The sequence below is a fragment of the Hemicordylus capensis genome, chromosome 1 (genome assembly GCF_027244095.1).
Source record: "Hemicordylus capensis ecotype Gifberg chromosome 1, rHemCap1.1.pri, whole genome shotgun sequence".
In the NCBI taxonomy this organism is placed as follows: Eukaryota; Metazoa; Chordata; class Lepidosauria; order Squamata; family Cordylidae; genus Hemicordylus; species Hemicordylus capensis.
The window spans coordinates 155,129,122-155,143,462 of record NC_069657.1 but is presented as its reverse complement, the minus strand read 5'-3'; the positions used below and the strand labels follow the sequence as shown (position 1 = coordinate 155,143,462).

Below are 14,341 nucleotides of genomic sequence, written 5' to 3'. Positions count from 1 at the left end.
TGAGATGGGCAGCTTCTCCCATAGGGCAATAGGGCTGCTGGGAGCCAAGGTGTGTCACCCGTTGGAAAAATTAGGTAAGGCATGCACTGAGGTGGCAAGCCTTTAGTTACTGCACTATAGGGTTGGAGAGCCAACCCCTGTTCCATTCTAGTTACCTTTGAGTGATTTAATAAAATTGTGGCCCTTCTCACCATAACTTTGTGACTCGTGTCTTCTTGGGGGTGTGGGCGCAATCCAGAGTCCCGACTTGTGTACTGAATTTCATATATCATAGAGACTAGTGTGGTAGCTTCAAGATAAACTTGCCAGAATTGTTCTTACATCTCTTTTGCATGCAAACTTTCACCTAATGTTTCATTGGAAATGAATTCATGTTTATATTATTTAGACATAGGGCAAAGCTTTCATTTTGTACATCTTATGTACACAGACTATGCCTCCTGCTCCTCAGTAAGTATAGCAAGAAATTGTTTCATGCATAAGTCAGCTTGGTATTAAGACAGCTGCACCAAGAAGAGTATCCTCTAGTAAGTAGATTAGGATAGGGCAGACCCATTATGGATAGAAAGGGGTCCTCTATGACAGCTCTGAGGGAAAAGCCTGGGGAGACATACCAGTTCTTATTCATGACAGATGCTTGGTGCTCAAGACAAGAGAACTCTGGCTCACAAACCATGTCTTTTGACTGCCTCTGCAGGAGATGCCAAGCTGCGTTTCAGTAACAGCCACACCTCAGTCACCTTGGGCAGTCTCCTGGATGACCAGCACTGGCACTCGGTTCTCATTGAGCGATTCAATAAGCAAGTGAACTTCACAGTGGACAAGCATACGCAGCATTTCCGGACAAAGGGGGATTCGGATGACTTGGACATTGATTACGAGGTGTGTCAAGCCCTTTCTGTAACAAATGCAGCCTTAAGAACTCTGGAAAAACGTTGTAGAAATGAGTTGTTATGGTTCATGCTAGCTTTATCAACAGTAGCAGTGATAACATCCCTCATGTTATCCATAATGATCTGTTTATTTCCATAGTTGCATTTCCCCCCTTAAAGAAATGCCCTGTCACTCATGTTTATAGGCTACATATAGACTACAGAAAATAGCAACATTTGGCATACAGAATAGATAGCACAGGCATAATGCACTACAGAAGTTACAAGTCTCTGTGAATTTAAGCACTATATCATATCATCAATAGCCAGAAAAGCTACATTATACATTAGCCGTGGCTCATCTAGCCTACTACACATTGAGAAGGGCTACTGGGTAGGGAAGGCTGAAGAAACTTACCTTTCCCACAGACAATCACCTAGTCCTTGCTAGGCATGCGATTGTGTGCCCAGATGCTCACCAGCTGCCTCTGGCAGTGTGGAGGTTTGGGGGCCTGGATGCGTTGTCCCAGCCCTTGGACATCCCATAATGCACTGTGTGTTTGGTGCATTGTGGGGATCCTCACAGAGACAGGCAGGCACTCATCATGGTTGCATCACTGGCTGCTTGACAGATGGGGGGGGGGGAGAAGCTCATTCCCTTAACCCCATTTTAGAGGCAGGTTTCACAGGTGGGTGTGCTGCCATGGCTCGCAGTTGCTCACCTCCTGCAGATTCTCATGTACAGCCAAGACTGGGCTTGGCTGCCTTAGCTCAGTCTTGGCTGCATGTGAGAGTAGCCTCATAGTGTCTTTGACAGTGTACTTTACTTGGAATCACTTGAAAAGTGTACAAGACCACTTTGGGGGTCTCCGCCCTGTTTGTGGCACCTTGCTAATAACAATTAGGGATGTGCAAATCAATTCAGGTACAAAGTGATTTGTACCCAAATCTAGCTGATTCGGGCAATTTGTAGACAGAACAAATCGCCCCTGTGTTCAGGTGCCCAGATTCAGGTACAAAACAAATCACCCAGATTCAGACCTGAAAAAAATCCAGAGATTCAGACCGTCAAGTCAAGTTTTATTTACGGTCCTAGACCAAACAATCCATACATTCAGAGATTCAGACCTACATATTGTGGCCACAATAGGTTGGGTGGTAGTGTCCAATGGGTGGAAGCTACCACCCATTTTTTTTAAAAAAAGGCCAAAGGGTGATTTTTAACAAATTTTTGAAGTTATCTTTGTACAAAGGTAGTGCCCAATGGGTGGAAGCTACCACCCAATTTAAAAAAAATGGCCAAAGGGTGATTTTAAACAATTTTTTGAAGTTTGTACATCTTTAAGCTTTTTCCCATGGGGAGTATGGGGATTTCAGCAGCCACATAACTCCGTGTAGGTGGCATTTTTGAGGTGCTTTGAGAGTGGATCTTTGGTGCAAAATGATAGTATATTCTCTGGTCATTCATCATTTTGCAAAAAATATGATGACTGGGCCTTCTCCGTGGCTGCCCTTGGGCTTTGCAATATGCTCCCTGTCAAAATAAGAGTATTCCCATCTCTGAGTGCTTTTAGGAAGACCCCCAAGACAAACTTGTTTCCTCAGGCTTTTAACTGAAATTAATTTTAAACTCTTTAATTTTTCTCCTATGAATTTGTCTTAGTCAGTCAGTCATCCTTTATTGCGGTTGTTTTAATAGTTTTTACTCTGTTTTAATTTGTTGTGTTTTAAATTGTGTACACCTAGAGCTACACCTAGAGATACACATATCGGGCAGTACATAAATATGATATATAGATAAATAATTGGGGAGGAATTTAGAAGTTACCATTGGTGGCCTCCACGTACTGTACCATTTGGTGTACCAGCCCCAAGACAACCCATTAAAAAGCATTCATATTTATTCAGTTATTTAATCATACAATTTAGATCATGAAGAGCTTTCTTTCCTGAGACTTTATATCTTCTTGTACATTATACTGTAGAAGAAGCTTAATCTCCCATACACCTTGACTGGTCTACCTGGCCTGTAGAGATGAAATAATTTCTACTCTTACCTTACTCTATTGCCATCAAACCACATTTGTAGCAGGTCACTACTGAAGGGCAAAACAGTTAGCTAAAAATGCTGATATCATCTATTCCATTAGATGACTGTTATAATTGGCTGGAAAAGGCCAGTGTGGGGTGTTTGAGGGGGTGGGAATAATCTGAGAATTGGATTTTGTTGGTAAGTGTTTCTATTCCAAGGCAAGAATCCATATTGGCAAAGAACAATGCAATTAACACCTTTTCAGTGTTACATTTGATTGCTTATGTCTGCCAACCTTCTTGGAATGGTGAGATCATCTGTATTTATAACTTTAACACACACAAGATTGCTTGCTTTCGTCTTCTCTGCCCTTTCTCTGGCAGTTCTGGAGTCCTCCTGCTGTGTTGTCACTGAATAGATTTCATTTGTGGCCATGTTAAGCAAGCACAGTCAGCACCATGAGATCCCATTTTAGGAGGCATATCCAAATGCTAGTGCCAGCTGATGTTGGGGAGTTGGGGCGGGTGGGGGGGGGGAGAGAGAGAGAAAGAACTTGAATCCATACTTTTGGCTTCTTTTCACATTAAAGGCTCCATTCCCAGTTCACTCTTAATTCAGGAACAGATGGCTTACCCATGGCAGTTACAGGTGCTTGGCTCACCATTGTGTCATTTTGTCAGCTCTCCCTATTCATTGCAGCCACCTGTGAGGAAGGCACCTCCCCACCCCCTTTACCTCATGCCACATCATGCAGTGAAAAAGATGTATTTTTTCTTCTGGCAATAATTAATAACTGCCCTTCACCAACCAGATGCAGTGTTTAGAAGGGTGTGAATACCCTAATTTAAACATGACTTGGAGCCAATACTAGAGATGCTGTTCCTGCTTTTTTGGTAACAAGGCACTTCAGGAAGCCAGAATAATTGGGTCTTATTTCCCTTTATTGTTTTGTTCTCAAGAGTGAGTGCACGTGAAGGGGGCTCTTGTGCATGATGACTTTGTGGCCTATGCGAGCAAACTCAGGAAAATCAGTGAGCCTATTCACATGCCCAGCCTGGTTTTGCACAAGCATGTGAACCGCTCGGATCAGGCCTGCACACCATGGCAGCAAACCCACCTTTGGAGCTAGCTTTCAAAATGAGGTTAAGGGAGTGAGCACTCCCTTAACTTTGGGTTTTTTTTTAACTTGTGACAGCAGAATGATCAGGGGAGGTAAGCTTTTTAGGGCTTCTTCCCCACAAACCCGGTAGCCTTTTCTCACTGCTCATGAGAAGGAACTCAGGGAGGCTATTCACACACCGAGCTATAGCAAAACTGGGCTAAGGGAGCTCAGCCCAGTTTTGCATGCGTGTGTGAACCACCAGGATTGGACCTGATCCTTGTGGCTACACGATGGCAAACCTGCCTAAGAAGCCTCCCTTCAAAATGAGGACAAGGGAGTGAGCACTCTCTTAATTTCATTCTTCTGCTCATGTGTCAGCCACAGCTGCTTGCAGCCATTGCTGGCACACTCGGGAGGGGAGGGGGGATCCCAACAATGCACCGTGCACTCGCATGATGCATTATTCGGGCTCTGGGGGGTGGGGCGACGCATGGCGGTGCTTCCCTGCACCCTGACCCTCGGAGCTGCAGAGGGAGCTGCCACTCGTCTGAGCGGGCAATCCACCCGCCCCGGGAAGGAGAGGGGATCGTCTGCAGGGAGGGTGATTGTCACCACTCTTCCCACAGACTGCCCCAGAGCTCATATCACTGACCGTGGAAAGGTTTGCCTTGGAAGTTGTTTTGAAGATAGGGCAGGGGTGCAGACAGAATTAAGCAATGCCTCACTTAAAAAATTTTTGGTGGGAGAGCGGAATTACACTTCTTGGGGCACAGATGTAGTTTATTTATTTTATTTTATATATTGTTGAATGTATATACTGCCTTTCATTAAAAACAACCCCAAGGCAGTTTATGGGATTTAGTGGTGGTGCATTCCTTAAAATGAGGGGAGGGACTCCTCAAATTCTTAAGGGGGGAATCTACTGGGAGAGAGTTCCATTTGAGCAGGATTGCTGCTTATTTTGTTAAGCTAATAAAATTTGTGATAGTTAAATGATATGAGCTGTTGTATAGGAAATGACTTTTTCCTACATAATAACCGAGGCATACCCACCTCTTGCTAAACGTATTTATTTAAAATCTTTTTTTAAAAACTCTGCTTCATCAGCAATGCCTTTTTTCAAGGTACCTAAAAGAGAGATGTGCAGAAACTGTCAAATGGGTCTTTCATAACGTTTGTTGCACATTACAAGGTGGGTGTGGGCGACAAAGCCATTTCTATTTGTGACAAGGGTTGGGCGAAGTCTTCCCTAAAATACGACAGTTCTTCCTTTGCCTTTCCTAACTTTCTTGCCAATCACTTTCATGGGATGACCTCTGGTTCAAAGTGTTGTGTGAGACGGAGAAAAATGTCTCTCTGTCCACTATCTCTACACCATAGATAATTTTAGAAGCCTCCGTCATCCTACAGTCATGTCAAGCCAACTTATTCCTAATGATCCTATGCACCAGTCACAAATTACCCAGACTTGTTCTTCAGTTTTAATGTTTCCATCGCTTCACCCCAGATCTACTGTAGTCTAATGAAAGTTTATCTTAGTACATTTAAGGGATTAAAGACCTAGCTAAGGGAAATAAAACAATTACCTTGGTAATTAAAAATATTACTGATCACCAAGGAAACTGTTTTTTTCAGTAATGCAGCAGTATAATTGATATTGATTGCCCTGGTTTTTTTTTAAACCCAGAATGGTATCCCAGAGCTGGAGGCTTTAAAGAACAAAAGGAGAAAGAGCAGAGGTTGCAAAGGAATAATGAGCTCCAAGAAAAGAACCATTCTTTAAATATAATTCCTCCTGTCAATAACACATTTAATCTGGGTCCTAAAATTGTACATCCCTCCTAGTGCAGTGCTGCGGTATTTGAAACTAGAGCTGAACCAGACTATCACTGAGTTAATAATTTGGCACAATTTGGGGATCAAAATTCCCTCCCCCTGGCATGGCACTTCCTAAAACTTACCTTAAGTTCACTTTTCTATGGCAAGAAGAATCAAGGAAGCCAATGTGAACTCAGACTTCTTCCCCACAGCTCCCATATTGTCACCATACTGAAGAAAGAGAGGGGCTGATATTTTCAGCATTTGAAGAGGCCTGTGATGTTAGAGTTTGAGGTCATTCACACAATCAAAAACTGTGTTCTACCTGGGTTTGGGAACTGTGTGTACTCCCGATTTTTGATTGTGTGGAAGCAAGGTTAGAGGAAAACCTGGGTAGAAGTGATTGTGTGGAAGCAAGGTTAGAGGGAAACCTGGGTAGCTTTTTCTCCTACCTTGCTTCCACACAATCACTTCTACCCAGGTTTTCCTCTAACCTTGCTTCCACACAATCAAAAATTGGGAGGCTGGTCTCACAATCAGTGAAACCCGCTTTTGTAAAAATTGCAGACGAGCGGGCAGGGAGCCCTGGGCAGCCGGATCGGCCGCCCACATGATGGCCAGCTCTGTGACAGAGCCGGCGGGGGGTGGGAGGAGCGGGGCCCGCGCAGCCCCACAAGCCCCTGTATGCAGGGGAGTAATGGCAGGAGAGAGGGCACACCCTCAACTCCTGTCTGTGGCTTCCAGCGGCATCTGGTGGGCCACTGTGTGAAACACGATGCTGGACTAGATGGGCCGTGGGCCTGATCCAGCAGGGCTGTTCTTATGTTCTTATGCCCTGCGCGAGCACGCAGGACATTCTGGGGAGACCCCCGAGCCGGGAGGCGGGTTTTCACCTCCCAGCCGGGGGTCAACTCGTGAGTAGTCATGGCATGAAGTCACGCCATGGCTACTCACGAGCCTAAAAAGCAGGTTTGCTGGAGCGCTCGCTCCGCAAACCTGCTTTTTAGCAGGGTTTCTCGAGCGGGTTACCCACTCAAGAACCACTGGGCTCAGCTGCGAGCCCGGTGGTTCTTACGATCAACAAAAATTGGGCTAGGCTCTCCTAGCCCGATTTTTGTTGATCATGAAAATCACCCCTGGAAGTACACACAGTTCCCAAACCCAGGTAGAACATAGTTGTAGCTGAGTGTTGGCCAGTTCACCATCACTAACAGGTACACTGATGGTAAATAGAGGCCCTTTGACAAACATAGTCACATGGGCATCTAGAGGTGGGCAAGGAGGGAGTTGACTCCCTCCCCTGCTGGACTGAGCCAATTGCATTGAATTCAAGGGAGCTTACTCCCAGATAACTGAGTATAGGATTGGAGCTTTCATCTTGACCCCTGGGACTTTTACACACAGCAGGCTGTACCACGGGTTTACTGGGAGGCATTACTGCGAATGCAAATTTGTCCCCCAAAACCATCGCAGATAGTTAAATGCTCAGTGGCAAAACCTAAATTTTGTGTGAACTGCTCCCCAATAACTCACAGGGACTTCGGGGTAAATCTGGCCGATATGTGAATGTACCCCCTCCATTCCGGAGGAGACGCAACTTAAAGGGCTTTAAAAGCCCTGTGTGAAAAATCTCCTGGAAAAGGTTTTGCGGATACATATGCATAGGAATCTGCTTGTCTGTATTGACTGGCAGTGGCTTCCTAGGGTTTCAGGAATGTTCCAGCCTTACCTGCAGATATCAAGGAGTGAACCTGGGATCTTCTGCATACAAAACATGTGCTCTACCACTAAGCTATGGTTCCTCTTCGCTGTCTGCTCTGGTGTCAATCTCTTCTTGTGTGTGTCGCTGCAAACAAATGTTTTCCCTAATCTTTTGCCAGTTCAGGGTTTGAAAGAGTATTGAATTTGTTCTTTTCCCAAAGCTCAGTTTTGGAGGAATTCCAGTCCCAGGAAAACCAGGAGCTTTTCTGAAGAAAAATTTTCATGGCTGCATTGAAAACCTTTATTACAATGGAGTTAATATCATTGACCTGGCAAAAAGACGGAAGCCACAGATCTACATAGAGGTAAGCAGCCAACACACATTGTATTTGCTGACTACTCTTGACTTGAAATGTTGCTGTTGACAAGTTCTGCTCACTGTACCAAGCAAAGCTCTTACATTAGACAATTCATGCACATAATTTGCTACTTCAGAGGATGTTCTTGAAGACTGTAGTAAAGCTGAGAGTTATTGAAAGGCTCAGGTACACATTTATAAGCTTCAGGTATTTCACTTTAAAGTGGGAATTTGAAGCTTTTTTCAAAGAAGCTGCATAAGAGAGGTACAAATTGGTATAGAAGGGAAAAACAGAAGGGTTTTCATTGTTAGCAATACAAATTCTCTAAATAACATATTTATAGATAAAAAACAACATCTTGAAAAAACTGTTTGAAAAGAAGTATTCGGAATCCTATTTAAAGTATTCGATCAAGTAGTTAGTGAGGTACTGCCCTGCCGGGGAGCTTGGGTTTCCCCCCAGGGCTATTACTGAGGTAAATGGGCACGGATGTGTTGTCCAAGCAGCCACAGAGCTAGTGCCTAGAGCACCCAACTTGTGGGGAAATCCCCCAATGCACTGTGCAAGGAGTGTGATGCATTGTGGGATTTCTGAAGGCTGGGTGGTGTTTCCCCAGCTTCCAGATTGCCACGTTTCTCCCAACAGTGCTGCTCATATGGGTATGTGAGTGGGGCTGCCAACAGGATACCAAGGATCATCTGGGAGGAAGGTAGATGCAATCATGCCTTCCCCTCCACTCTGCTCACAGGTTGTTTGAATGACCTTAGTATGTGGGAGCATAGTGTGTTAGAAACTGGATCTTCTACCTCCTCCTATTCCTCTTCCCTTTGCAGCAGTGATACCCACTGCTACCTGACTCAGTTCAAACCCTCCTCCAGCCTTTCCTCCTTTGTGCATCACTGGGCTGGATAAAACTGTGGGGGGAGCAGAACAAGACATGTGGAGATGGGAGTATAGGGAAATGGTCTACATTTCTTCTTGCACTTGCTCCGTCCACATTTTCTTTTGCTTTTTAAAAAGTTTTATTGGAAAATATCACATTGATAAACAATATGAAGTTGTAAGTTACACAAAGAAAGAACACAAATGTAACCAATCACAATGGTTACATTATTAACATTAGAACATTATTTAAAATTTGTACTTCCTTTTGTATTCTTTTATCATACTTTCTAAAGAAAGGGAAACCGTACAAGCATAAAATCATCATCTTGTGTAATACCATTCCAGTAGCCTATAAGTAGGCTCCATCTCTCCAGAAATCTGTCTTGCCCCCTTCCTTCTAATGCTTTTTAATATGTTAATCTTATCATCAAGGCAGTATACCAGACCTTTTCAAACTTGTTTGGGAGGGATGGGGCCCACCTGGGTTAGTAAAGCAATATTATACAAACAAGCTATTAAAGGGAGAAAAGGTTTACCAAATATAAGAATATACTATAAGGCATCCCAGTTAGCTACTATATTGGACTGGTATAAAAAAGTGGAAAAACTAATGAAAGTGGAGCAGGAAGAGAACAAGATCAGTTCAGAAAAAATGCTTTGGTATCAAAATAAGAAACTTATGGGTGTCCCCAATAATTACAATGAGGAATGTATTGGAAATTTGGTAGTAAATTTGGTAGTATTATTTCAGTAAGAAATAATAAAATAAGCCTAGGATTGTCTTCTCTAAATTCCATCTTTTATAATCCAGAGGTCCCAGACTTGGAAATGTTAGGGGATATATCAACTTGAGATAATGTGGATTTAGTTGAAATAAAAGATTGGTTAGAGAACAGAATTCCAATCTCATATGAACGCATAAGGGAGAGAACGGCAGGAGCTGAGCCTTGTAGGCGTCAATGTCTTCAGCAACATAGCATTGTAACAAAACTGATACAGCGCTTTGGGCCTTTAGGAGATCTTACACGGATAGAACATATTAAAAAATTCCCCTTGCTTAAAGGTCAAATAGGGGAATGGCACAGGTTGTTAAAAGAGCTGGAGGATAAACCTGTCAAGTATATTTAAAAATGGAACTAAGTGCTTGAGGAAGAGTTGGCCCAAGAGCATGGGAATGGCTTTGGGGGGAAAAACAACAGATTTATGAGTGTATCATTGAGGGAGAGCTTCTTGAAGGTCCAATTCCATCGGTATTTGACTCCAGTTAGTCTAAAACATATTTATAATTTGAATCCAGTTAACCCCTGCTAACTGGTCACCCCTGCTACCTGGGCAAAGAGGTACCTTTTAAATGTGGTGATTCTCTTTATTTAGCAGGGGGAGAGTAACTGGCTCTGTCCAGCCCCAGCACAGTACCTCCAGCGACTGTTGCTAGTGTCTATCTTATATTTCTTTTTAGATTGTGAGCCCTTCGGGGACAGGGATCCATCTTATTTAATTATTTATTATTTCTCTGTGTAAACTGCTTTGTAAACCTTTGTTGAAAAGCGATAAATAAATAGTTGTTGAATCAAAAATGATGGAAGTGGAGGCTAGAAGGAGCAGATATATACCATATGATGTGGAAATGCCTATTGATAAGCCGTTTTTGGAGAAAATAGCAGAATGAACTATATAAACTATCCTCTCTAATAAAAGCCTTGGTGTCCATCCGTGGACGGACACCAAGGCGTGTGTTCGTGCCTCCCTGGCCTGTTCTGCGCATGCGCGGAGCGCATGCGCAGGACGGCCGCAGCAAAAACGAACACAGGCACCAGGCAGCCATGTTGGTTGCTTTGCCGGCCGCGGAGTTGACAAAGGCGGCCACGGGGAGGGCAAAGGTGGCAGTTGCTTGCCCGGCCGCGGAGACGACAAAGGCGGCCACGGGGAGGGCAGAAGCAGCTGCGGCGGCCGCAGGGAGGCAGAGGCGGCGACGGCTCCAGGCCAGCCGCAGAGATTGGAGAGGCGGCGCAGGCTCTGGCCCGCCTGCCAAAAAGAGCAGAGGCAGCGGCAAAGGGTCCGGACCAGCTGCTAGGAGAGTAGAGGCGGCGGCAAAGGGTCCGGACCGGCCGCAAGGAAGGGACAGTCAGCGGGACCGGGCGGCACTATGGGCGGCGGGGGCGGCACTCAGACCGGTCGCGGGGAGCTCGCCTCGGCCAGAGGGGCTCGCAGACCCTGAGAAAACCGGGCGCTTCCAACAAGGACTTACCCGCAAGGTGCCTCCTGCTCCACCGGGCCGTCTCGGCCGCTGCTATCACTTCGTGCCAGCCTAGCTCGCCGAAAAGTGGGGCAGGCACCGGCCAATAGCACTACTCGCATTCCCGTCGTGCACCGCACGCCGAAAATGGCGGATTTGTTTACCTCCTTTACCTGTTAGGGTGCTCTCAGGAAACTGGAGGAGCCCAGTGCATGCTGGGAGGTTGCCCACTTGAGGCTGTCTCCTCCAAGCCTCAAAATGCATGCCAGGAATAGTAGTTTTGTCCCATTTTGCAAGCGCTTACCAGTTGTATGCCTGAAGGGGTTACCTTTGCTAATTAACAGGTGGCTTCTGATTCATTGGTTTCTAATGTGGTAGCCTTCGTTCATTTGCTTCACGAATGTATGCTAAGTAATGCTACAGCATGCAAAATAACGCTTGCACCTAAAATGCTAAATCTTTTTTCACAGCATTAAGCGCATAAGGGATTTAGCAGCTGGCTTTTAAAAATAAGGCTGGATGGATAGTATCACACACACACACACACACACACACACACACACACACACACAGAAAAACACAAGAGGGGAAATAGAAAACCGCTGTAAAAGCCAGTAGGTGGCATATGGGATGTATGTCTTAAAAATGTCTGGGAGAAAAACAAAAAATAGAAAAGGAGGAAAAAATAAATAAATAAATAAATAAATAAATTAAATAATAATAATAATAATAATAATAATAATTATTATTATTATTATTATTATTATTTTAAAAGGCCAATAGAAAGGAAGAACTATTAAAGGAAGAGAAAAAAAAGCTAGCACCCATTATTATAACGGGCTTAAAAATACTAGTAGTTATATAACCCTCTGACCCTAGGGAGCTCTGGGAACACTCCTTCGAGGATTAGGGTGCTGCTGCTGAATGCCAGGTCAGTTAACGCAAAAACATCTCTCATCCACGATCTGATTGTGGATGAGCGTGCTGACCTGGTATGTGTGACGGAGACCTGGTTGGATGCGCTGGGCGGGGTCGGTCTCTCTCAGCTTTGTCCTCCAGGTTTCCAGATCGTGCAGCAGCCCCGCCTCGAGGGTCGGGGAGGAGGCGTTGCAGTCATCTTTCGAGAGACCCTCCCCGTTTCCAGGTGCCCGGTCAGGCAATCTCAGAATTTCGAGTGTTTGTCCTTGAGGGTGGGCCTCCGAGATAGGCTGGGGATTCTGCTGGTGTACCGACCACCCCGCTGCACTTCAGTCTCCCTACCTGAGCTGGCGGGGGTGGTCTCGGAGGTGGCCTTGGGTTCCTCCAGGCTTATTGTTTTGGGGGATTTCAATGTCCACGCTGAGGCCCCCCTAGTGGGTGTGGCTCAGGATTTCATGGCCTCCATGGCAACCATGGGCCTGTCTCAATTGGTATCGGGCCCTACCCACGTGGCGGGACACACTCTGGATCTGGTTTTTGCCGACCGGGAAATAAATGATCTGGAGGTGGGGGAATTTGAGACCACTCCCTTGTCATGGACAGATCATCACCTGGTAGGGTTTAGTTTGACTGCTCCGTCTGCCCTCTGCAGGGGTGGTGGGCCGATTAAGATGGTCCGCCCCCGGAGGCTTATGGATCCGCTTGGATTCCAGACGGCCCTCGGGGAGTTTCCAGTGTCCAGAGCTGGTGACCCTGTCGACGCCTTGGTTGATCTCTGGAATGGAGAGGTGGCCCGGGCTGTTGACACGGTTGCCCCCAAGCGCCCTCTCCGGCTTAGTGGAGCCCGTTCCGCTCCTTGGTTTTCCTCGGAGCTTAGGGCGATGAAGCAACTCGGACGACGGCTGGAGCGACGCTGGAGGAAGAGTCGTCACGAATCCGATCGAACACGGGCTAGAACCCATTTTAGGGACTACGCCGTGGCGGTGGGGGCGGCGAAGAAACGTTTTTTCTCCGCCTCCATTGCGTCTGCTCAGTGCAGGCAAACAGAGCTGTTTCGTGTGGTGAAAACATTGCTCCACACATCCCCCCGGACAATGGGGGAGGAGCCATCTACAGCTCTTTGTGATCGGTTTGCCTGTCATTTTGCAGATAAAGTCGCTTGCATCCGTGCTGACCTGGACTCCAGAGTTTTGGCAGTTCCGGCAGACGTGCCTTTGGTACCATCTGGTCCCGTTGTGTTGGATTCTTTTCGGTTGGTGCGGCCTGAGGATGTGGACAAGATCCTGGGCAGTGTGCGGGCGACTTCGTGCGCTCTTGACCCTTGCCCTTCATGGCTAATAAAAGCTGCCAGGGAGGGGACAGGTAGATGGCTGGAGGTGATGGTTAATGCTTCATTAAGGGAGGGCAGGATGCCATCGTGCCTTAAGGAGGCGGTGGTAAGACCTTTATTAAAAAAGCCCTCCCTTGATCCCTCCAGCCTGGACAACTATAGACCTGTGTCTAACCTGCCCTTTTTGGGCAAGGTGATGGAGCGTGTGGTGGCGTCCCAGCTGCAGAGGGTCTTGGATGATACGGATTATCTGGACCCTTTTCAATCTGGCTTCCGCCCCGGGTATGGGACTGAGACTGCCTTGGTCGCTCTAGTGGATGACCTACGCCGGGAACTAGACAGGGGGAGTGCGTCCCTGTTGGTTCTGCTGGACCTCTCGGCGGCGTTCGATACCATCGACCATGGTATCCTTCTGGGCCGCCTCTCGAGTATGGGAATCGGAGGCACTGCGTTGCAGTGGTTTCGGTCCTTTCTTGAGGGGAGGGTCCAGAAGGTGGTGCTGGGGGACTACTGCTCGGCCCCGTGGCCGTTGGCCTGTGGGGTCCCGCAGGGTTCGGTCTTGTCCCCCATGCTGTTTAACATCTACATGAAGCCACTGGGAGAGGTCATCCGGGGATTTGGACTGAGTTGTCAGCAATATGCGGATGACACTCAGCTCTATCTCTCCTTGTCATCTGATCCTAGGGAGGCGGTGGATGTCCTGAACCGGGGACTGGAGGCCGTGATGGGTTGGATGTGGGCTAACAAACTGAAATTGAATCCGGATAAGACGGAGGTGCTGTTGGTCAGTAGGAGAGCCAATCGGGATGTGGAGATTTTACCAGTTCTGGATGGGGTTGCACTCCCCTTGAAGGAACAAGTACGCAGCTTGGGGGTACTACTGGACCCGGCTCTGCTTTTGGAAGCTCAGGTGGAGGCGGTGGCCAGGGGTGCCTTTGCACGGCTTCGGCTGGTGCGCCAGCTGCGTCCCTTTCTCGAGAAGGCAGATCTGGCCACAGTTACCCACGCCTTAGTCACGTCGCGGCTGGATTACTGTAACGCGCTCTACGTGGGGCTGCCCTTGAAGAATATCCGGAAACTGCAGCTAG

General features: G+C 46.6%; 1 protein-coding gene across 4 annotated transcripts in view; it reads left to right on the top strand.

The window, feature by feature from the left end:
• Positions 1-14,341, top strand: part of CNTNAP5 (contactin associated protein family member 5) — a 593,632-nt gene that overhangs the window by 256,724 nt on the left and 322,567 nt on the right. For 3 of the 4 annotated variants that reach the window (XM_053258168.1, XM_053258161.1, XM_053258176.1), the window contains 2 exons: positions 698-882; positions 7,747-7,890. In XM_053258168.1, the coding sequence (XP_053114143.1) occupies positions 698-882; positions 7,747-7,890 (329 nt within the window). Of the gene's footprint in view, positions 1-697; positions 883-7,746; positions 7,891-14,341 lie in introns of those variants that run through there. The other variant, XM_053258186.1, reaches the window with a different exon arrangement.